The sequence below is a fragment of the Lolium perenne genome, chromosome 1 (genome assembly GCF_019359855.2).
Source record: "Lolium perenne isolate Kyuss_39 chromosome 1, Kyuss_2.0, whole genome shotgun sequence".
Lineage (NCBI taxonomy): Eukaryota > Viridiplantae > Streptophyta > Magnoliopsida > Poales > Poaceae > Lolium > Lolium perenne.
Window position 1 is genome coordinate 89,099,566 of NC_067244.2, and position 24,923 is coordinate 89,124,488.

The 24,923-nt window shown below is 45.3% G+C and overlaps 1 protein-coding gene and 1 long non-coding RNA gene across 2 annotated transcripts in view; one reads left to right on the forward strand and one right to left on the reverse strand.

The window, feature by feature from the left end:
• Nucleotides 1-4,556: 4,556 nt before the first annotated feature.
• Nucleotides 4,557-24,923, reverse strand: part of LOC127304993 (sucrose transport protein SUT3) — a 41,014-nt gene continuing 20,647 nt past the window's right edge. The window contains exons 6-11 of the mRNA XM_051335475.1: nt 6,491-6,524; nt 6,266-6,365; nt 6,033-6,108; nt 5,384-5,938; nt 5,102-5,165; nt 4,557-5,022 (exon numbers count right to left, since the gene is read on the reverse strand). Of these exons, the coding sequence (XP_051191435.1) occupies nt 4,805-5,022; nt 5,102-5,165; nt 5,384-5,938; nt 6,033-6,108; nt 6,266-6,365; nt 6,491-6,524 (1,047 nt within the window). The 3' untranslated portion in view covers nt 4,557-4,804. The remainder of the gene's footprint in view (nt 5,023-5,101; nt 5,166-5,383; nt 5,939-6,032; nt 6,109-6,265; nt 6,366-6,490; nt 6,525-24,923) is intronic.
• On the forward strand, nt 11,600-14,666 carry LOC127305024 (uncharacterized). Its single transcript, XR_007853669.2, has 2 exons — nt 11,600-11,833; nt 13,829-14,666. It is a non-coding gene; the product is annotated as an uncharacterized lncRNA (long non-coding RNA).

The following is a 24,923-nucleotide window of genomic DNA, read 5'->3' on the forward strand; positions in this document are numbered from 1 at the left end:
TGGCAGGCCTTGTTTGGGCTTACCATCTACCACGGGTTTTTAGCCGGTTAGCAGCGTTTACGGACAGTTAACGGGGTCTGCCACGTGATAGTTTGCATGACGTCAGCAGTCAACGGTCTCCCGAAAACTCTGTTGCAACTTTCCGATTTTTCGTGGCCAAAGGGGGCCCAAACGCGACGCACCAAAAAATTTGTAGTAATCCTTTAGCTGATGCAGTATGCACCACATAACCCATATCGTCGGGTTAGGCTCATAGGCGACGAAAAAGGGCCATTAGCTGACCAAAATTTGACGTTGTTGATAAGAAGTTTTCTTGTAGTGTTCTCAAATGGCTTTAGGACAGTGCAAACATTGGACCTTGCTCCGGCCGAAAAGCCAAATCCGTTTGGGGAATGACACCACCCCACAGACAACACCAGCACTCGGGCCAATGCCCCCAAGCTCTCTTAATACCACTACGCAAGCACAACCATTAGTCCTCTACAGGCCTGAACTAGGAGGTCCAAACGATGTGGTGGCTGATGATGCCAACATCATGGTAGCACAACACAATGATGCCCACGATGATTTCCACGAGTTTGCTGATGATGGACTCCTAGGTATCGATTTTTAAGAGCACCATCGTCATGTCGATACTCTTATGGCTGACGTTTAACAAGACTGTTTTGTTCCGTGCCAGAAGTTGTTGTTGTTTAGTTCCCAAGCTACGCCACCAACTACCTTCACTGAACCACCTAAAGTTGATATTCTATCCCCGAACACACTGCGCGTTGTGGCCGGTGATGCAGTGAAGGGACTTTTTATGGATCATAATAAGAAGAGGAAAAGAAGTAAGAAGGTTGCGCTAGCATTCAACAGCCAGCCTGCTCCGAAGTTGACCCAGGTTAAGGACAAGGTAGATTTCAATGTGCGAACATATCATGTTGTGGGTGAACCCATCCTTCCATCTGCTATGCTCAAATCCTTAACAGGGGGCCATAGCATTTTGCATGATGTTGTACTTACAAAGGGAAACATATGCTCAAATCGAAGGATGATCCAAACTACCTGGTTTTCTCGGTTAAGGTGCCAACGGACTTGGGTTTTGTTGATACATCCCCCGTGGACGTGTTCTTCCTGTGGTTTGAATACATCTTTGACATGTTGCACATGAAATCACTCGATGACTCCCTGGTCTGCCTATATTCTCTCCATCGATAGGTGACCTCTACTACATGCATGAACACCAGTTGGTTAGCCATGAGGGTCGTGTAGTCATGATGGAGTACATCGAAGATTCCAGGGTGAAGAATAAGAAGAAGAAAATCATGCTCCAACCTTACTTTCCGAGGTAAAGCTATTTGCTAGCGAATATTAGAAGTTTTACTACACTTCCATCATTATTTTGAAAATACGTGAACGGTAAATTTGAGAATGGTGGTTTCTTTGAATTACTTTTGCGTAGAGAACACAGCATCCTCATCATTTTGTATCCGGAAGTTTCGCAAGTCGTTTCTGGAGTCGTCGAGGATCAAATACCCGAAGAAAGAGTACGTCGAACTCAAGAATGTTCTCGATGATGCTATCTGTGTCTTCTCCATGAAGGGATGCTACCTCAAGAAAATAGGACGCAGATCAGGAAACAAGACGTTCAACTACAAAACCGAATTTACCTGCCTCAAGCAACCGCCTATATGTATGAGGGATGCGTACTACGTCATCCTTCACATGAAGGACATTATACGCCAGCACCAAAACCTTATGACGCTAACTCAACTCGAGGAATGGGGCAAAGGCAATGCACCGCAGTGTCGAAACTCTCAAAGTCTTGGGGCAATCATCTACAACGATGTTCTTAGACGCGAAGGGATGTTCCACGGCGGCAATCAAAAACGACAGGACATAGTTGATCGCTTAAGACATCAGGGTGACACCAGGGAATTCAACATGCTAGGTGGAATTCTCCCATTCAAGGCGAACTTCGATCAAGGCAAAATTGGTCAAGTGAAGATGCACTCGTGGGGTGTAATAAACTTTATTATGATCTTCGAACTATGATCTTCTGCTTTAAATTTATTCCCAAACTATGAACTTGTGATGTAAAGTTTATATCTAAACTTATGATGCTTTTGCATTATGAATCATGCATGCTTAGTTATGTTCCTTTGTATTGCGAACATTTTTGTTGTTGTTGCCTAATATTATGTTGCATATTAATTATCTATGGCTTGGCTTATGCATGGCTTTGGTTTATGACACATCTAACTTGGGTATAGAGATGGCGAAGAAGTGGTATGCCGTGTACCAAGGTAGGGTTCCAGGAGTGTATGTTGAGCGGGATCACTGTCTGAAGCAAGTGAAGCAAGTGAACGGGTTCAAGGGCAACAACTCAAAATGGTACAAGAGCAAAGCTGAACCGGAATCTAGATACATGAAACGCCTATTAGGGGAAGAGAGGAAGGAGGAAAAGACTAAGGAGGAACATAGGAAGAAGAACTAGAAGAAGACCATCTTAGTCTCTACAATGTTTCTTGTGATTGCAGTTGTGTTGTATGTGATTATCATGTGTTAGATGCATGCTAGCTGTATCTACATGTATACTAACTTATGTATTATTGTGATGAACTTGATGTACTAGTTTGGTACTCCATTGAGGTTTAATTAATGTGAATGAATTCTGTTATATGTACCTGTTTTGATTTGAATTATTTAAATTACTGGAATAAGCTGGCGCGAAGAAGCGGAACTGGAACCCATCACGAGGTAGTGGTAGCGGGCGGGCAGGTAACGCGGCCAGTAATACCTACCATCCGCGTGCGTGCCCATGCGACTAAAACCTAATAGAAGCGGGCGCGACCTGCACGCGGCAGGTAGCATTTTACTAATCGCGCGCCCCAGGCACGCGACTACTAAGCTAATAGCAGCGGGAGGGAAGTACACGAGACAGGTAAAGGACTTACTAGTTGGGTGCCCAGGTCCTGCGGGACTATTAGGTCCGTACCACTAGCGAGACCAGTCACGTGCCAGGGCCCGCGACTAATAGCCCAATTTGGCACGCGACAGGTAGGATTTTCTCCACTAGTGTTCCTAACGATGATGATGTTGTTGACGTTGATAATGAAGATCGATGCCTTAGCCTCCAATGATCCTAGCAACCATGGTGATGGATCCACTTTGGCGAGTTCCCCCTTTGGATACCTCTCAGAGGTCGGGTTTCGTTGATTTTTTGTCGCTATGTGTCTCACTTGCCAGGTCCTACTTCACAGGGTGAATATATTTGATGAGACAGTGCCAACGACGTGTGGTACGGTCAGGTTGTACGGGCGAGCATGACTGTACCACTGGTCGTTAAGTCTTCTATGAATGCGAGTTCGCGAATTTTTTCCGTGGCGTCGTGTGGATTATTGCTAGAAGAACTTTATTACTCCAGATCATCATTATTTCGCCTAGATATGGTTCATTATGCCTTCGTTGTGAATCCTCCTCATTACTTCCAAGATCTTGTGAAATAAATATAACACGTGCAACATGGTAAACTATGTAATTTCTAACACTACTTATGCAATTAGGTGTTCTAAAACAAGTTGATTTTTGCGCTCATCGGCACCCCTTAAGACAGTTTATCTGAGAGGAGAAATAAAATTAGACATGACTCACCACTAGCGACCCCTTTCTAAACCAATCTATAATCCTATACTGAATTATAACACGAATAGTGGTCCTCCACCGTTGGGAACCTGAACCTGGTACATCATGTGCCAATCTCACTCATGGATTCTCTATCATCACCTTGCTTCACCTCTCATAAGATACACCCGTGGCATCTGCTCGATAATCCGTGGACAATATCCCACAAATGTTTAACATCAAGTGCCATACTCACAACCAATTTTACGGAGGAAGATACTTTTTAGGCAACTCCATATGGAGATGCTTGCAATAAAATTTTGTTTCTAACAAGTTTACCCATGTTTTTGCTCTCTTTTATAGAAGTACTTAAAGGTGTAAGGAAAAGATTATATTTTTTATCATTCATGTTTTTTTTCTGGCATAGTAATCATCAAAACCATAAATACTGATTAACCAAATGGGATATTATATGTAGACCCAAAGGCCGGGAGGTTCAGGACTTGGGGTTTTGGATATTAAGAACAAGTGCATGCTGTGCAAATGGTTGTTCGCTTGAGCATACTTCCTAATGCAAAGGTAGCGTGGCAGGAGTTACTTTATAATGAGTTTATGAAACATAATACCCTATCACAAGTGACAACTAATCCCACGAACTCTCAAATTTTGAAGAGTATAATGAGAGTCAAAGGTGATTTCTTTGATAAGGGTTCTTTCATCATAGACGATAACCTTAACAAGGGGAAACCCCTTTGCTACCCCTCCACCACCCCCAAAACTCGCTCATGATGAGATGAAGATGTGATTGGGTACTACTTTAATTTGGACATGTTGAAATAGCATAATAACATTATTTTCATTAAAGGTGGATCCATTTATTTTTTATAGCCTATTTGTATGACTAAACACTAAATTCAAGAGTCATTCTTTATTCTTCAGAAGGCGTAACGAGCACATATGAATACCGGGTCCATTCATTGAGAGATGGTTGCATGGGATATTTTCAACCATGTGGCTGACGGTTAAGTGGAGAAGTGCAAGATGCATAGATACATCGTTTGATGCAGAGGCCCGAGCTATGTTCCCTTTTTTAAAGAACTCAAATATTAACCGGTTGTTTTAACAGTCTGTTACTAATCAAGGATAAAATATCAATTATTAAGACCCTGGGATATTGCACTGTTGAACTAGGCCGCGATCAGTGCCCCCCGCCCATGCTGACTGACCGAAAGCTGCTCTTGGGCATCTTGGGTAGCATAATCATCCCTGCGACGGCCGAGCTGAAAGCAAACACCGAGGCGAGGGCGAACGCCGGGATATTACCCTTGCCGAATAGCTCGTCCCACGGGCCGGCGCCGATAGCGATGACCATCTGGGGCATCACGATGGCGATGTTTAAGACCCCGGTGCACAAGCCTGCCGCACAGAAACCGCAATTGTTGTTAGCTACCTGCTGGCTTTTAAAGCTCAAATCAGTTGAGAGCATGTAGCTCACCCTGCCCACCGCCTTTGCTAGCCGCTAGCTGCGCCGTCACGGCGAACGGAACACTGCATAGAACCTGCATCATTAGGCAAAACGAGCCATCAGACTTACTCCCTTCCTCCATAAAAGAATGTTGAAGATTTATTTAAACTCGGATATTTCTGTACACTAAAAAGTATCTAGATACATCTAATTTAAATAAAATATTGACATTCTTTTTTGTAGTTAGAGATGGTAAATTAATGCAGCTTATTTAAGATCAAGGATTATAAAAATATGGTCATAAACGCGTACTGCGAATGGAAGGCCGAGGAAGACGAACAAGGCGAGAGCTGATGCCTTGAGACCCTTCTCGGTGGCGGCGGCGTCTTGCACGTTGCCGCCAAAGTCGCCGAGAGACCATGAACCAAGGATGGCAACAAGAGCCATGGCGATACAGACCAGGCCCTGGCTGATAACCCACACAGTCCGGGGCCCGACTTTCCGGCACATGGGCTCGATGGTGAAGGAGCTAATTCCGAGGAGCACGGAGTTGAGTAGCAAGCCAAAGGCGCCCTGCCGAACGCCCTCCTGGAAGGCGGCGACCTCGGCGGGGCTCCCGTCCGGCCTGCCGTGGTACATCTCGCGGCCCATCCAGTCGGTGTCAAAGAGGATGAAGGGGAACCACGACAACCACGTGAGACCGGTAACAATGAGCACCTGTGGCATCCCGGCCGGTAGGTTCTTCATGCCCTTGAACACCGCCAGCGGGCCCGTAGCCTCGCCCTCGCTCTGCTTTGCCACCTCCGGGTCCAGCGGCGTCTCTTTGGCGAAGATCATCGTAACCATTGTCGAAAAACCCAGGAAGACCTGAAAATCAAGACACAAACGAGCTTGAAATGATCACGACCATTGAAAAAAATCGCGCAATTCCGGTTGTCGATCAATTGTTGCAGGCTCTCACCACTGCGACCAAGAACGCAGCCTTGAGGTTCGCGCAAGCTTCACAACAAGCCCTAGTTTGGAGGGCCGGGAACCACCTAAATATATATATATTTATATATATATGCACGCACGCATTAAACTGACCGTCAACTTAGCACCGCATGCAGAGCATAAATAGTACGGAGTAGTTACTAGTACTACTAGTGTGCATGCTAAAAGAATTTATCATGATGAGATGTATGAGGCGCTTACTCGTGCCATTTGTCCGTGGAACCAGAGGAGTATCCTAGGATGTTTCCAATAGCCATCCAAGACACGAAGATGGCGTTCGCTGCACCGGGGCCATGTTTACCTACAGACAGACTCAAGTACAGAGATTAAAAATACAGAACGATAATTCAGATGGATGTATTCCCTCCTTTTTTTTCTTCTTCACGAAACGTATATAAATTCGGTGACCGAACCACCCGTTTATACCTGATAAATCAGCCATCATCGCGCGTGCTGGACCCTACACAGAATAAAAATAATCAGAGGCATTGCCATAAACCAGTTTCCTCAACCGAGGCCAAGATTAACAATGCCACCCGTATTAAGTCCTACACATACGGACTGAACTTATGGACCTGAAATATTTGAATTGCTTATTTTTTCTGGCAAATCAGGATGCACCACTGCTCTTGGCCTCATGCCCTCATCCCCTAAACAAACTGTCTGTATGTGTAGCATTACTCAGATATTCACTTGTGTTGGTCTCCCAACAACCAGCAACAAATAAAGCTGTTTCATTAGGCATTAAAAATACGAGAATAGACTACACCATTGTTAAGCACACCCACTACTCTCCTAGGATGGACAATTATCTAACTTTGTTGGATCTTATATCTTAAATCTTACTAGCACAAAACCCGTACGTTGCTACGGTTAATAATGCAACCAATATCCAAATACCATTTAGAACAAACAAAATTGAACCAACTGAATTCAATTGATGTGGTTACAAACAAAATTAAAAATAGCAGGCCAGATGAAGCTCTTGAGTACACCGGTGCCGTCGAAGACATTATCTAAACAGGTACATATGCATGTATTAAAATATGATGACTATATTCCTTTTCAATTCTCATAAATATATTATCTCTTCTATCTCAAAAAAAATCTTATAAATATTTAGCTTAAATCATCTTATCCCGTCAATCACTTGTTTGATCATGTTTTGAATTATTTGCAAAGGTAAACAAAAAACTACATATTATATTGTGGATCATAGGGGAGCTAGAAAAATGATGCAATTATTTTATTTGCTTGCCCTTAGTTATTTAGTGCCTTGCAAGTCTTTGCGATATTTGTTGTTGAAATTTCGTTGGTATGCACGTCAACCAATCACAAAGCATGAACTACGTGCAGCAGTGCACGATCACACTTGCATATAGTAGCCTCTGTCTGTCCCTGCTAGGCTGCTGCTCTTATCATCAAATCAGCACGATCATGCTACTCTCCACCACGTATTCTTGGTCGCGTCCCCAGCCTGATGCTGCTTCTCTCGATTGTGCCCGCCCCACGCTTAGGCCCTCTCCCCTGCTGCTCTTCTTCACCATCCTTGCAGCACATTTTCTCTTGTATTGCAGCGGTGCCGAAGGATCTGACAGGGAACGGGCGGGTCAAGCACCACAGCGTAAGAACTCACTGGATGGGACCTTGCTTTGACCGGTCATGGCGGACGTCTTCTCGATACAATCTCGAATCACCCAGAGTGGATGATCGATCGCAACCGCCGCCGGAACACTCAGCGAGCGTATCCCTCTGCTGAGCAAGCTTAGATTCTAGCACGAGCCTGAGACCCGGCGTCGGATCGAGTCTTCCCGAGCGCGGCTGCTCGGCGCATCGTTGCCGTCCCCAAGCGCTGCAGCCGAGGCCTCGTGTCGTAGATGAACCGTCGGGCGTGGACGATGTCGTGCAGCACGTGCGCGCCTCCCGTGTCCAGCTGCCGCTGTCAAGTCTTCTGGCGGATGCCTGGTCAGGCGGCGAGCGCTAGGAGCGAGATCGAGACTTTCTGTGGTTGGGGCGTGCAGCTGGGGAGATTAGGGTGCGCGTTGGATTTTCCGGCTGCGGTTCCGCTTCCAACTCGCCATATAGTGCCACAGTTGTGTGAGGGTTGCGTTTTTGTCACTTGTTGCACGAAGGAACGCGGCGGGCTCTGGTTGCACGACCCTGCGGAGGACCTGGGTGACGGCATCTTCATCGAACAATCTCTTCCCGTACGCGTGGCTGCAGATCAGGCGGGGAGGCAGACTACGACGGACGGGAGGGAGAGGGTGTACACCCCAGGACACACAACAATCTTTTTTTTTTGCACTGGTTTTATGGCCACGAGGGGTGGAGCGGGAGGGCATATTCGAGTAGCTCGCGGTCTCCATAGAGTTGACCTAGATCAACTGGTCTTGGTACAGGAAAGAAGTAATTGGATCGCTCCGTGTTGGACCTATGTACATCAACGAAACTAACCAAATAGAGATTAGCCAAACGTTTTTTCTGATCGAGACAACTTACCAATGGCATAGTGGGTAATTTTGTGTCAACTTCAGGGGTAGTTTTTATGATGTACCAAACCAAACCAAACCAAACCACGGAAACACTTTTCCCTTTATTATTAGGTATAGATTATTATTATTATTATTATTTACTACTAGAAATATGCCCGTACATTGCTACGGGTTGATAGACGACATTGCACCTAGCAGGGTATCAGAGTGTGCACCGACGTAATTAGGTCTTGGTTGGGGAACATGAACTCAAAGCAATGTTGGGGCGTTTCGACTTCCACAGAAAAGCATGTTGGAGCCTCCACCTCGCAAAGACACCGAAGGACATATGATCACCTGTTATAAAGGACTGGCCCGAAAAGAATCAACCCTTATATGTTCGTGTTTCGCGGTCAAGATTGTCCTACGTATCCTGCAGCGAAAGATGGATGAGGAAGGAACTCCCACTCTTATTACCCACCTGCGGCGTCAGAGGGACTCTGGTCGCCTCTTGTGTCATGAGAGTAGGGATTTGTTGTTCATGTTACATGAGAGATGGGTACCCCAGATCATCGTCTCCCATCTAGATGTGCATGCTGCTGCTATTCCTACCCAGGCAGGTCAAAATATTAGGCATAAATCATTATAGTATTCTAAATTTGTAATTTCCTAGAAATACATTTTCCAGCTGCCTTCTCTCTACCATGTTCCAGCGAGCTGGTTGTACCACAAATCTAGTGGTCCGTCCGTGCATCACATCCACAAGCAAATTCTAATTAAGGCGGGCAGCGCGATTGGAGCTTGGCATCTTGCGCTTGGAGTGGAGAGGCGTGCTCCATGGGGCTCTCAATCTTTGCCAAACTTGTTGGCTTAAACGCGGACGACTGTATCGTTCTTGGGCCGCAATCGATCCGCATCAAATTACTACAAAATCGATTAGCTTTAGGCGGACACTCGTGGCCATGCTCATCTGCTCTACAGCACTGACCACCGCGGCCGCGCGTGAGCTCGGCCTCACCGTCATATACTACAGGTCTACAGCCTCAACCCGCAAGACATGGTCCATGAGGTTGCGCTCAGGCCGGCGGTGGGCCCGATTTGGGACGGAGAAGGAAACATAAGAGAGCGGCCGTAATGGTGGCGCGCCGCCGGCAGGCTAGCCGGAGGATTGGACCGGCACTGACCCGGTGGCCTGTGGCCTAGGGTCGGGGGTTCGATGAGCCAGAACGGAAAAAGGGGAAGCGATCCGTTCGCTCGGGGGGAAAAGACGAGATGCGCGCGAGAACCGGAACGCGGCGGGACAGAAAATCTCAACCGTTTTTCACCTATCGGTAGCATTTCGTCGATTTCGTTGAGCGGTTCGTCTTCCTCACGCGCCGAAATGGGCCAAGCCCAATAAGTCCCTGTACGTGCGGAAGGCAGACAAGAACCCCACTCTCGGACTGAGGTTCGGTGACTTGCTAGTCATAAGTCACTGTATGACTTAGTCCCAATCTCAGCCACCTATTGCAGATCTAACGATCTGAAGACACCAAAGGCAAATTGACTACTGAAATGTCAATATCTGTTTTTTGATTGTGTGGTTGCTGCTAACATTTGGAAAGGGACTTTTGATGCTTTGGGTGTTGACTTGCGAATCTCAAACATGCATGATGTTGCTGCTTTGTGGAATGATAGAAAGAAAAATAAGAAATACAATATGATCTTTGCTGCTGTTTTGAGAACTATCTGGATTACCAGAAATGACCATGTTTTCAATCGGGTTTAATGGTTGGGTATGCAGGCTTTGTGGAGACGCTTGGTATGCAGTTGTGCTCAGTGGAAGATTTTGCTGAAGGAAGAGGAAAAAGAAGGGCTGATATTTATGCTGAACAAGATGGAGGAAGTGGCCAGGATGCCACCACTGATATTGTGGCCGGATCCTGGGTGATTCCACAGAAAAAGGCAAGAACGACTCTGGAGGTTTGCGACGTGAACAGCTCGAGAGGCTTTGGCCCAATGCTAATGACAGCAGAAGATTTGGCAAGGACTCTTGAGGCAAATGATTTGGTCCTGGTGGGTGATGGAGCGTGCTTCCAAGTCATGGATCGTCAGTGGCCTGGTGGAGATGGGGTCTGAGTGATCTTTACTAACCTGCCTTCTTCTGATGTTTTTTAGATGTTGTGTGCTGTCTCTCTAGTGCCTTGGTATGTGATGTAAGTTTGATTATGCAAGTTGTGTTGGCTGGTTGTGCTTGAGAGGGTTTTGGGTCCTGTAATGATAAAACTTTTGGATGTTGTAGACTGGTTATCTGGTTTCAATATATTGGAACCGGGGGCATGCCCCTATTTCTCTAAAAAAAAATTGACTACAGACTTTGCCAAAGTACACTCAGTTTGAAAATTCAGATTACCTTTATTCACAAACCATATGTTGAAGCTCAACGAAAATTTCCCAGAATGCATAACTCGATAGATGTGATTCAGAATTTTTTCAAATTTTTCTAGAAAGTTTGAATTTTGAGTTCAAATTTTACGATAGCCAGCGCTCCGTCGCCGAAGTTCGCCATTGTTCGCTCGAGGAGATTGGGGAGAGAGGCGGTGAATAGGGAGATGGGATGGTGAATGCAGCCAGACGCGGTAGTTCCGCGATAAATAGAGGGCGACGCGCGTGAAACCGAGGCGACGACATTAACTCGCCGCGTGGAAGCTACGCGTCCGGCGAAGACTGACCGGCGGCAGGTTTTTATAGCGCGCGGAAGACGATGCGATGATGACGACGATCGGCCTTTCTCGCCGATAAGTCGGAACCACCAGCCACGCGTGGAGTTTTCTCGATGTTTCCCGCGCTTTCGTTTCCTCCGGACTCCCCGAGCGCTCCCCAGGGGGCCGGGGATGACCTGGGCTCCCCGGATGGATGAAAGCCTAAATCCGGGCGAAAGAATCCGGGGGTGAGACTGAGATGTTTTCGTCCATTCGGATGGAAAAAAGGTACTGGGAGCCTTCTCGTGGAGACGGCTGGAGATCCTCTCAAGAGTGAAATTGGCCAAATCTGTAGTCAATTTGCCTTTGGTCTCTTCAGATTGTTGGATCTGCAATGGGTGGCTGAGATTGGGACTAAGTCTCCGAGTGACTTATGACTAGCACGTCACCGAAGCTCAGTCCGGCGGACGGGCTTGTTGTTGCCGATCTTATCGCCGTCTGGTACATCTCCCGCTCTGTGTGCACCATCAAGATGGATACTCTCGCCTGGGCGCTTGCCACCGCAAGTGCTCTTCTTCACCGACAACAAGTCTTCCTCCGATCTCACTTCATACCCGGTACTCAACCTAATCCCCTCTCATCCTTCTTCCCTCTCTCGATCTACGGTAGAACCTAACGTGAATTAGATCAACAACGAGACCGCGAGGACTAGCTCTGGCAGCAGTTGCAGCATGGATCTTTCCTGACTTTGTTAAAACTCTGATTCTGGTCTTTGGCAACCGGAGTACCTTTTCTCGTGCAATCCGCTGCTACGGCCGCTCCGGACCTCGCCTAAGATGGGCGGGCAAGACGGGGCGAGCGCAGCACCTTGGTTGGGAAGGGGCAAAGGGGGTGGGTGTCGCGCATGGGGAGGCTGGGGACGAGAATCAACTCCCTATTATTACCGCTCGATATCGTGGCTGAGGAACCCCTGCTGATTTGGAGCTCCTAAAGCTCGTGGATGGGGTGCTGCGAGCAATTTCGGCCAGCTCCTGATGCCGCCCCTGCCCTCCCATCCCATCTCTCTGTCATGGCCGAGTAATTTGGTACTACTAACTTAGGATTCGGAGGATTCAGATGATGCTGTGAGATTGAAGGAAATCGCTACTCTTGGAAGCGTCAGGAACCCACGCTTTAGTGGATTGTTTCTCATGCCATTTTCTATGTAGACTGCAAGCCCAAATGCCTCCATGGTCTCAATCAGGAGCGCCTCGCTGCAGCCTTTATTGCCTGAACAATGGAGCCAACACAAGGAGGACTGCATCGAACTGGTCGGCATATCGATCCAGCGGAAGAAGCGCGCCATCGGGAGGTGATGCACGGCCTCGGTGTGTACGACGCCACCTGGTCGCTCTCCGGCGAGGCGGGCACGGAGATTGGAGAAGGAGGTGCTTCTCCGCTACCATAGCTCCAATACGGCTTGTAGACTTTGAGCTCGGTTGAAGGTGCTTTGTGGAGGAGAACTGTTCCAAGCAGGGAACGGGTGGGGGAGGCATCCGTTGGAGGGAAACAGGACGGGCCGAGACGAGGTTCGGCCGGACTTTGTCAGCCGACGGCAGCAGTCATCACAGGACTCGTCTTGCCTCTTCTTCCACAGAAGGGAGCACCTCCACAAATTGCTTAGGCTCCGTTTGGATGCTCTGTATTTTCTAAACCATAGTATTCTAAAACTGAAGTATTTCTATGCAAGGGCATGAAATACTGCAGTTTCATGTTACTTTAGTATTTCTCTGTTTTGGCTAAAACTGCAAGGTGTTTGGAAAGTGCTGTTTTTCCGTCATTTTGGCTGGCTTTTAGACTACGTGAAAAATCAAAAATAATGCTTCAAGAAAAGGATCTAAGATGCAATTCACTAGAGATATTATAGGACATAGATGAATAAAAGACATCCGGCGCAGCAGACTGCACGAAAGCGTGTGCATGATACTAGAGACTTGTTGTCTACATAGAAAGTTACATGAAACTAGGCAACGTCGTTGGCTACATACGGAGTAGAAAGCTAGTTGGTTGATCAATCTGGATTTGCTCTCTCTATGATGCCAGCGAGAATCCACGGAAAAGGCGGGCGATGGACCAAGCATGCGAGCGGATCGGAGGGGTTTTCTTCTCGCGTTTCTCAGTTTCAGAAAAAAGAGGTCTGGACCTCTTTTCAAAATACTGCGAAAATATTGTGTTTTGGGCAATACTAAAGTATTGAGACTGCAGTATTTTGTTCTTGCCAAACACCACAAAGTATTTAAAACCACAGTATTTCTGAAAACGGTAGTATTCTATGAATACTTTAAAAATACTTTGCTACCAAACGGAGCCTTAGTGATGCTGCTACTATTGTCTTGTTGGCTGCTGCTGTACTAAATGTATGTGATGCTGGTATAAATTCTGGCCCGAAGTTCGCTCAAAACCCATGACTTTAGTTGTGGTTAACCTACTGATCAATATGATAGAGTTTTTTGCAGCGGCTTCATCGCTGATTTCGTTGAGTTGAACCCTTTTGTTGTGATCTTATTTCATCCGTCTCTTCCTACTGCACCTTATATGTTTATTGCTGAAAAATATGGTCGATTGTATAATAGAATGAATTTGAAGCTCAACTGCAAGAAAAGGGGGCGTAGTGAGACTTTCATGGCCGAGTTCTTGATCATTGATCTGAATGTTTCTGTCAAAAACAAGATTTATTTGAGTGTGCATATTGTGAAACTTTGGGCGTTTCAGATATCCATATCCCTGTACAGTGTGCAGATTGAGTGGGTCTTCATTTACCTTTTTACAAAGTGAGATAAATAAGACATCCTGTATAATAGGGCGACACTGTAAGGATGAGCCGGTAAAGGTGTTATGAGTACGCTTAATCAGATTCATGTCATTGGAGAAGGGTAAGTCGCAGTGAGCCATTTTTATGCTTGATTGATTTTTTTTGCAAGTGTTCAGGTTGGTATATACATACTTTATTTTTTGAAATATTTTGCGCTTACTTGTGGCTGAATTCTATAATGATCGCAAAAGAAGGCGAAGACGACCAGGGCTTCGCAACCAGTAGTTTTTTTCCGGAGGGCAGAAGGAGCAAAGTGCGAGCATCTCATACATTTCCCTTTTATTATTCTTATAATTTGTACCTTCATAAGCAATGAAGGATTATGCCACAGAGGATTGAAGCCCAGAAAGTTGCTACATTGCGGGCTAGAGGAGACGTAGAATGGGGTGAAAAAGAAAATAAAAAGATGCTAGTCATTTGAGAACTGTTGTACTTGCAATGTGCATCAAAGTCGAATGATCTTTTACATGCCTTGTTGTCCCTGGAGATGTACATGAAAGTAATGAGGCGCTTGGATGACATTGTTGATAATTTGTACAGTATGCCTATCGGATTTCGACCATTTATATTGTTCCAAACGAATTTAGTTCTGTAGAGAATACTAGAGTCTTCTTTCACAAGATACTAGATTTGCTATAGGCCACATGTTTTTTGATAGTGCGTCTTAGGAATAACGTGTATGCTTTCAAACGGTGTTTTATTTATGAACTTGTGAGCAATGTTTTTATCTAGTTACAATATATGTTCATTTTCTAAAAGGAAGGAAAGCAGGTCAGCCTCTACGCATCTTTAGAACTGCATTCTCGGGGATGGCAAGATGCTAGCTGAAGGGGCTTCGAAGGCTTCAACTATAATAATACATGAATATAAATATTTTGAATAGAGTGTTGAAGTCTAAACATAGTGTTGTAGTTCCATTTAGTCTATTTACATGAGATCACTTTTCCTACGATATATATGATCTCACTGGTTTTTACCATCCAACTTGGCATAAAGTGAAACCTATCGTAAGAATGAATAAGTAACTCAACTTATATAAATATACAGATGTATAATATGTATATATACTTTTGAATATAGATAAAACTAGTTATTTATTTTAGAATGGAGGAAGTACCTATCTAGACAAAACTAAGTTATTTATTTTAGGATGGAGGAAGTACCAATCTTTGGTGGCAGAATGTGATTTATGTGTGCCACGTAGATATAATAGCATGAACAATTGCAATAATAATTTGTTTAATTTTTAACCATTATTCTGATTCATAATATGTTTTGTCAGAGCATTTTACTAGTTTGATAAAACTTTGAGGAAAACAAAAGAGGGATGAACAAGAAGCCTTATTTTTTTCATTAGTTATAAAATTTAAGACTTCCATTAAACCACTGCGTTAATCCTAAGAATACTCGCTTATTAGTACTCTGTCCAATTTTCTTACCGGCTATCCATGATAGTTGGATGAATACCTCGCGGAAGAATACGCGTGTGTCCCATCCCAAAACTGTTTCCCTATACATGCTGGGTAAAAAACTTTTTGTAAGCTACCAGATTGCTACTCAAACACATCTTTTTCCTAGAGCCGTCTTTCCATCTTGCCCCCTTCGATCTTGTGGTCGTCAATTCCTTTGCACACGCGGTTTTCTCCATCATCATCAATTTCTCTAATATTTTTGGGGCAACGCTACAGGAACTCTGCCTTTTCATTCAGAAGACGAAAATAGCCAGTTAATAAGGAACACTTGTTGAAATCCTACGCAACACAACGCAACACGCCGGTTCCGAGACCACGGACCAAACGGATCGGCGACTCTTCCCCCCCAGACGTCAAAAGATGACACCCTACAACTTGAAAACCATTTCCAGAGTCGTCACTCCGACATACGAACCTCCGCAACCCCCCCCCCCCCCCCCCCCCCCACACACACACACACACACCCACCCACCCCCACGCACCACACACACACACACACCGGTCCCAAGACCCTGCTCCAACGAGGCCGACGGCTCTGCCACCCAAGCGGCCAGAACCAAAGCCTGAAACTAGGACGATGAAGGCCACACAAGCAACACATCACCGTCATCTAGAGCCACCGATCCCGAGACTGTGCACATGCCTGGCCGATGATGAAGCTGCCAATCAAAGCAAGACAACACTTTTTGGTGGGTATCGGATCTCCAAGGTGACGCTCCCAAGGTGAGAGCGACGATGACCAGGACGATGCCCGCTCCGACAAAAGCGAAAGCTTAGGTTTTTCACCCGGAAAGTCCGAGACTTGAAACAATGAGGGAGCTGAAGGAGTTCCTCAACAATGTCTCTAACGGGGGAAGCGACCTCCGGGAACGCCATCATCGCCCGCGTCGACTAGTGCTTTCCACAATTTCTGCAATTAGGTGGTCATTGTTCTGTTCTCGATCTACGCAGACATAGGTTTAGTAATGGCCTAATTCCTCTTATTGCTAGGGTACTACATTGAACGCATGCATCAACTGATTCCACAGCAGATCGTCGGGCACTCGATAGCATGCGTGCGTCAACTAATTCGCCCGGCACAACATCAGGTGAATCCACAGAAAATCGCCATGCCTCGACTGATTCAGATCAATGATAGAACCAATCTTATGTGTAATTTTTCTGCATATTAAACTACATATATTACAAAAAAAAAGGATTTTGTGGAAGAGCAGCAAATGCCTCCTCGAAACAGGCTTTCGCCTCGCTATATTAATATAGCAGCAACACTATACAATTGTGATACCAGTGCTAGGGCAAAACAACACAATAAACAATGCCAACATTGGCGGATCGACGAAAACAAAGTTGACTATCGTGGTGCCCTCTGGAGTATTCGACCACTATCCTAGCACTTCGAATCGCCGAGTACGAAGCAACACCTCCAAGAAGAAAACTGACGATGATGCTGCTGGCCGGACTGGTCCTAGGGTTTCCCCTGGTGTGCTAGGGGGAGTGGGGAAGAGGTACACCCGATGCCCTTGAGGAAGGAACGGCGACACTCACACGTGTCACTGTGTTGGTGCCAAGATAGGAATTTCTCCCAACCCAAAAAAAACACATCTCCGGACAATCCGTAACAATCCACCAATCTTGGCAAACACAACGTACGCCGGTCTTGTAGTCATCATCGTCTTCTCACCATGGAAAATGCTATGAGGCTGGTTAGATTAAGAAGAGACAATCGCAGACAAGGGGTAGCAGTACGACAACCACGCGGGAGGGCACTACCTCCACCGCCATAGATGATAGCCGACCAGACAGAAGGACAAAAACACACTAAGCCATTAGAGCCAGAAGGTGGCACCAACTTGGCCACCTAGAGGACGTCTTACACTGCCATCGGGCGGGTGCCAACCAGACGCGATAGCAAGGACATACCAGGCCGGGCAGCCCGGTCGAGCCCCGAAAGGGCCCGTAAAGTCCCCGCTGCTATGTTGTTGCACGTAGGCATCGCTTCCGCTACCGCTCTTGACCGGCACCAAATGTTCGACCTGACCCAGACAAACCAGCAAAGCCCCTGCAGCCGCGCTGCAGCAAGGGTGGTGTCGGCTCTGCCGCCTATGTCACAGACTTCTCATAGTCAAACTAGAGGCATTGAGGCCAAGCTCGGCCAGCCCCGACACGGATCGGGCCCAAAGGAGTCTGCGGATGACAAGCCAGTGAGAGTATTTGGGAAACTAGGGGAACACCTATATTAAAACCAACAATGGATAGGTTAGTCTCCTATCAGAATTGTTGATTTGTTCATTTAGGCTCTGTTTAGATGTTTGCGTTAGGAGTCTTTGCATTTTATTTGGATGAATGTCCAATGCCCTTTATATTGATATTAAGATTGAATACCAATATTTTGGTTTGGATGTTTAGATATTCAGAACGCAGAATTGATATTGGGGTGGAATATCAAATGTTGTTTGGATGGTTACAGTGTTGAATTGCAATGTTGTTTGGATGGTCAAAGAAATTAAGAAAGAATGCACCTCTCCCTCACAAAATGTGATCATCAGAGATGATTTGCCGGCTAATAACCTCGGTTGTTTAGTCACACACACACATACACACATCGAATCAAGCTACCTACTTATCAACCTGCGAGTCCTTGTTAAAAGGGGAGATAACCTTTCTGTGCTCTATGTGTATGCTCTCTGTGTGTCAATTGAAGCTGGCGGAATTCATCACTAGGTTCAGTTAGGCCTAGTCGTTGTCTTCAAAATTCAGATGGCGGTGACTGACGATATTTACAATACACGCGGGCGAAGGAGAACAAGCAAAAGAGTGAAGATTGGATGCTAGATTGGGGTCGAGGTCTCCGGGTGTTTTGTTAATCTCCCCCGCGGGTGAGTAGGGGCGGCCATGGCTAGGTAGGTTGATGGGCGGCGGTGGCCACCTTTGTCGGAGGTGGAAGAGATGGGGGCGGCGGCGGTGAACAACCTCGCCAGAGGCAGAAAAGTACAGGGGGCAGCAGCCTGCAGCCTCGCCGGAGGCGGAGAAGTATGGGGCAGCGGCGGCGGGAGCGTTGGTGAGCGATCGCTCGAGGATTTTTATATGAGAGGTACTAGCACAATGCCCCCGCGTTTGCAACAGATTTTATATAATAACAATAACATCAAAATTCCTTCCATGTTTAATCTCTCGGTATTGGACCCTTTGCAAGCAGGGGCGGAGCCCATTGGGCTGACCCTGATGCACAGGAATACGGGTCCAATTTTTTTTATAAGCACTTACCATCAGAAAAAAGTCTGTGCATCAGGGTGGGCTAGTTGTGGTGCATCAGGGTGGGCCTAGTCCTACCTTGACAAATCCCGAGCGAGAAAGACAAGCGGGCCGCTCCAACCGAGCAGGCCCATTTTATCAAGATCGATCACTCCTCTCATCTCGTAACAGACGGTTCGGTGTTTGCGTACGAGGACAGAGACGTCTCCGCTTCTCGAGAGAGTATCTAGTGGTACAGAGGTTATGTGTACTACCAGTTTCCCCATCGATTTGGGTCGTCCAATTTAAATGAAGGGACATGATCCAATACAACTACAGTTCCACACCCACCATGACACATATGCCGTTTAGGCCCTCCTTTCTCTCGAATTCTGGCATAAGATCCATTCTTTTTCCTAATCTCTCTCCTGAAGAAATCTGCGTCCACTTACAGTCACGATTACCATATTGGATCTAAATTTATCAACTTGTCAACACTCGAATTTTGCTCACCTCGCTGGTTGAAGCTTTTTATTTATTTGAACCATCATTTTTTGTGCAGTTACATGAGCTCTGAACTAGGATGGTTGCTAGTTGCTAAAACCAAGCAAGAACAAACGAAGAAAAGAAAGCCAGGAAAACATCAAATGGACAGATTTTGTGCTGCGTGAGGTCAGCTCCCTACAAAACCGTGCCAAGAATCTTTGATGTTCGACCGCGGCGTGTTGAGCTGCACCTCCAATCAAGCTCGATTCAGAACGAATTGAATCTCATAGCAGCGTATTGACTTGCTAATGTAGCCTTGTAGCTTCTAGCTTCGATTTGGACACGAACTAAATCCAGTGAGGAAAGAGACATTACGGGATGGATCTTATGTAGCAATAGAAAAAGGTGAAGGGATCAGTTTGCATATGTGTCATGGTTGGTGGCAGACTAAAGTTATGACACTCATCCTGTCCATTGACTCACATCGGATGACCCAAATTTCTGGAATCAAGTAGCACCCAAAGACATGGTAGTACTAGATATGTTCTCTCCGCTTCTCCACCCAGGTTCTCGATCTCATCGATCAACGGGGAAGTAAGAGGAATCTCGGCGACCGATCCCCATCGCGCGGACGCGGTAGCAGGCAGGCCGCGGGCGTGCTGCTCGGCAGCTCCTCCACCAGGCGCAAGCAGGCGATATGATCACCGTGCTGCTCGGCAGCTCCTCCCAATCGCCCAGGCAGAAGTTCCCTGACTCCATCAATTATCAATTCTGCTTCGAATCAACTCGGTAGTTCCCTCAGTTTCTTGATATTTCTTGTACGAGAGTTTCTGCTAGAGTCCTAGTAGTCTATGTACGTTCAGGGCCTGTGTACGTTTTCTGGATGTCCAGATGAATCATGAATGAAACCCTTAAAAATTGTGGCTAGTATGAATATGCACGATGCAACATTTTCTTTGTCAAATTTTCGAGTCTCATGTGAAGCAATTATTTGTCCAAAAATGCAAATATATAATGGACAGATATCTTCTCAAAAGAAAAGCGCAAGATGTTCCAGAAGAGCTGAATTGGAAAGAGGAAATCCAGTATGATCCAGGCAAGAGGAAATTGATAGAAAAGTATCATCCTAATTTGAAAGAACTTGTAAGAATAAATTACTTGGTTAATGGTCCTTGTCAGCCAAGAGATATTGCTTTTCCATACTCATCGTTCGGGGAAAAAAGGAGAAGGTTCATTCCTGATTGGTTTGATGATTATGGAAGCTGGATTGAATACAGTGAATCGAACAAAGCATATTGTTTTTTTTTTGTTTCTTGTTTAGGGACCGTGGTAGCAAGAAAGAAGCCGGGTACGAGGCATTTGTTGTTAATGGTTGGGACAGCTGGCACATGAAGGTGAGGCTAAAGGATCATGTTGGTGATGTCGATATGTGCATAATCAAGCAGTGAAAAAATATGTTGATTTGTTAAGAAGAGATCAACACATTGATGTTGCCATTAACATTCAAAGTGATGCTACCAAGAAATCTTATTTTACTCGACTAATTGCCTCAATTGACACAGCTAGACTGTTACTCAAACAAGGATTACCTTTTCGAGACCATTATGAGTAGAAGAACTCCTTCAATAAAGGTAATTCTTGGAAGTTCGTGACTTCTTAGCTGAGCATGATCCAGTTTTAGGTAAGGCTATGAGAAAAGATGGTGCGAAGAATGCTATGATGGGTTGTCCGGAGGTCCAGAAAGATACTGCTGAAGGTTTTGCACATTTCATAGTGCAATCTATTGTGAAAGAAGTTCAAAATAATGTGTTTTGTTTGCTTGTTGACCAGGGATGTCTCTTGCAAAGAACAAATGGCAGTGGCCTTGCGGTATGTTGATAGTTCAGGGGATTCTAAAGAAATTTTGTTGGTCTTGTTCACGTGAAAGAAACAACTTCTTCATACCTCAAGACTGCAATTGATTCTCTATTTGTAAAATATAAGCTGAGTTACAATCAAGGTAGAGGACAAGGATATGATGGTGCTAGTAATATGCCAGGTCAGTTCAATGGCCTCAAATCATAATGAGAGAAAATAGCACAGCTTATTATGTTTATTGCTTTGTTCACCAGATTTAGTTAGTTGTTGTGGCTATGGTAAGAAAGCATAAAGAAGTTAGTAATTTCTTTAGTATGATTACTACCTTGTTAAATGTGGTGGGTGGATCTGCTACAGTTGAGAGGTGCTTTTCAGCCATGAAATTGGTGAAAACTTTTTTACGCAATCGTCTCAATGATGATAGCTTGAGTCATGATGTTATTTGTTATGTGGAGAAAGAAGAAATGAAGAAGGTCACCAATGATCTAGTGGTCAAGTATTTCATGTCTTTGAAGAGCCAAATGTACTAAAGAAGTACAAAAGATAATGTGAACATTTTAATTACTTGAGTACTATAATTTCTGCCATTATACTATTTCCCATTTTAAAATTAAGTATGTTCCGTTTCTTGTAGATTCTTGAGTATTATTAGTTGGGTACTTGCGTTTGATCATCCACTTTGGCATTTGGAATGCAAGGAATATTTTAAGTAACTTTGTCTTTTATTTCATCATTATTGTACGCACTTTTATTTATTTATATAGTATGCTAAATTATATTTCGTTAGAAGCTGCAAACCATACTTATATATAGTAGATTGTTGTTTAAAAAATTCTGCTATACTAAGTAGTGCATCAGGATGGCTCGAGCTCCAGCTCGGCCACGATCCACATGAAACGAACAAGGCCTGATTCATTTTTTTTACCTACCAACACCACCTATTCCCCGTGCGTTGCTGCGAAAGAGCAAAAAATGTTGACTTCAAAAATAAAAATAAAAAATTGGTCACTACTCGGTGAGCGCTAATTGGCCAATCATTAAATTTTTTCAGGCAAAAACTTTACTTGCACCATTGTCATAAGGGTAAATTTAGATAAAATGCTAGATATATCCTAAATAATAGCGTTAATTCAGCCACACTCAATGATCATTCACATGCACATGCTCATAGGTCATGGATTAAATTCATGCACTTTGAAGTAGATGATAGTAATTAAATGACAATTATTACTACCACCGTCTGGATTTAATCGACGCGGGCACTCTGTATCGTATAGGCTAGCGCTGTGTAGCCTCCGCGTCAATCTAATCAGACCGGAGGGAGTATTACTGTAGGCATGGATTTAATTCAGAGCAAAATAGGGCAGCAACAACATATATACTCACAAAGTAACAACTATGCAATTTCTCAGATGTTCCAACCCGCACCGTAGCTTTAGAAATACTGATTGGCCTTTTGTTTTAAAGAAAAAACATTGCAGCTAACAATGAACAAACCAGCATCCAAACAGCTATTGTTGTGTCGCAGGTGGAGACGGCCGGCGGCGCACATGTCATGGAGGTGGAGGTCAACACACATGGTGTATTTGGTATTGTCGCGGGAGCTTGCTTGCTTCCGTCGCGGAACTGGGTGCCTAGGCTGCCGTCGGTCACGACCAAAGTGATTACAGGTTGAATTCTGAATTTTCTAGGGATGTTGCGAAAACTGCACGACATAAGCATCCAGGTTTTATTAATAAAGATCGTGGGCCCAAGGTTTGGTTTCCAATGGCGCGGCCCATGGGTGGGTGCCGTGAATCGGTTCTCAGCGCGCGAGCGAGGGACGACTTACCACGGTTGCATTGCAATTTAATACTCGTAAAGATAAAGGTTGTGGCCGTCGCAGAACTTACCAAAATTGTACTTTCAGATTGCGTTGCATTAGGATGTTGGATGGATATAGTTCTTCACGTGTATGACTATTTTTTCGTTAATAATAACCTGAAGCAATAAGTTCAGAAACTGCACTACTCAAAGGAAAATCTAAACTATGTTGTAGCCAACAGGTAATGTTCATTATGCCTACTTATTTTTATCCAATGAATGTACGAAACTTATACTAGCAATATAATAATTTATTTGGATAATAAATTCTAGAACCCCTAGATTGGTTGCTTTAAGTGTCACTATGTATATAGATATTTATGGTTAGTTTTTCAAATAAGCCCCAGAGATGTAAATTCATAATATCCGTGCTATCCACATGGTTACAACCATACTTTTTTTAGCAACATTACTGTAGGGGAAGCCCATACGGTGCAAAATTTGAACCATACTAAAATGCACAATGTAGATACTACCTCATGTAATGCCATTGTTTTGGCCTTTCTAACAAGCTACTTTTACATGTTTGTACAATGAGAAGTCTTCTAAGTTTTTCTACACTTCTAAATCTTTGGTGCATATTTTACATAATATATGTTATAGCATAAATGTCACCCCTATATAAGGATGACCAGCCCGAACCACCACGCATCCACCGACGTTCCCCAATTCCCACGATTGAATCCCACACACGTGATGACCCCTCCGCCGACATCTCGCCTCCCTGTAGCCGGCAAGAAAACCTACCTCATTGCCGGCAGCGCACCTCCCCGCCATCAGCAGCGCGCCTTCCTGGTACCCCCAGCCAGTCTCTCCCGTCGGCACCCAGCTCAACTCGACGATGTCGTTGTCCTCTCGGGCTTTGCCGCCATGCCCCCCGGTTATCCTCGTCCCCGCAGCTATCCTCCGTGTTCCCTAGTTATCATGGTCGCAGCTGGGCTTGGCCCTCCTCTCACATTGGCGACACCCTCTGGGTTGCCACTTGCCTTGTAGTTCGACCCACACGCCTCCGTGCGATGTTCGTCCGTCGCCACGCCCCATGACCTTTGTCACTGCACTCATGACTTTCTTTTGCTTCGCAATAGTGTCGTTACGCCACCGTTCCCCTGATGGCTTCCGTCAGTCGCTAGTTGATACAACATCTGTCGTGCCATGTACTCGTAGCTCGGCCTTGACATGCGACGCGGTAATGCCCCACCCATGTCACCCCTTCTACCCTACCCCGTGCTTAGCCTCCGGGGCTAGCAGTGTCACGGGTAGCCTTCACTCGTCTTCCCACGCGCATTGACCTCATGGGGATAGTGCCTTTTTTCTTTTGGATATTTAGAACATGTGATCACGTAAAAATGCAGGGGAAGTACAACCTTAACTGGCTGGAAGTGCAACCTTTCGATCGACTGTCGTTCAACCTTAAAATTTTGTTTTTCATGTTCATAAAAAATTAACAAGAAATACATAGGTAGTTTAGTCGCGCTTATGCGAGAATCACACACATTTTACATGGACAGTTCATGTGTGTTGACGAGGGAAGTACATGCGGGCGAGACTCCAAGCATTTAAATTTTGATGTTGATAAAAATCTGCAAAAACAATATCTAGGCAGTTCAGCTGCCCTTAGGAAGGAAGTACACGTGTAATACATCAGGTAGTTCAGGTGCGCTGCTAGGGAAGTATTGGTAGGCGCGCCTTCGGGAAGTTCAGGCGCACTAACACAGTAGTTCAAAGAAATTACAAATCCGGTGAATGACTCTAGGAAGTTCAAATGCTACTCTCGAGGTAGTTCAGGTGCTTATGAGGAAAATACGTGGACCTTTTAGGTGCGCTTACGAGTGAAGTACACACGGTGAATCCATGAAGACATAAACATAGCATTTCAGTTGCACTCACGAGGGAAGTTCATGAAGTGACTCTCGGTAATAGAGGAAGGTGACTCCAGGCAGTACAAAC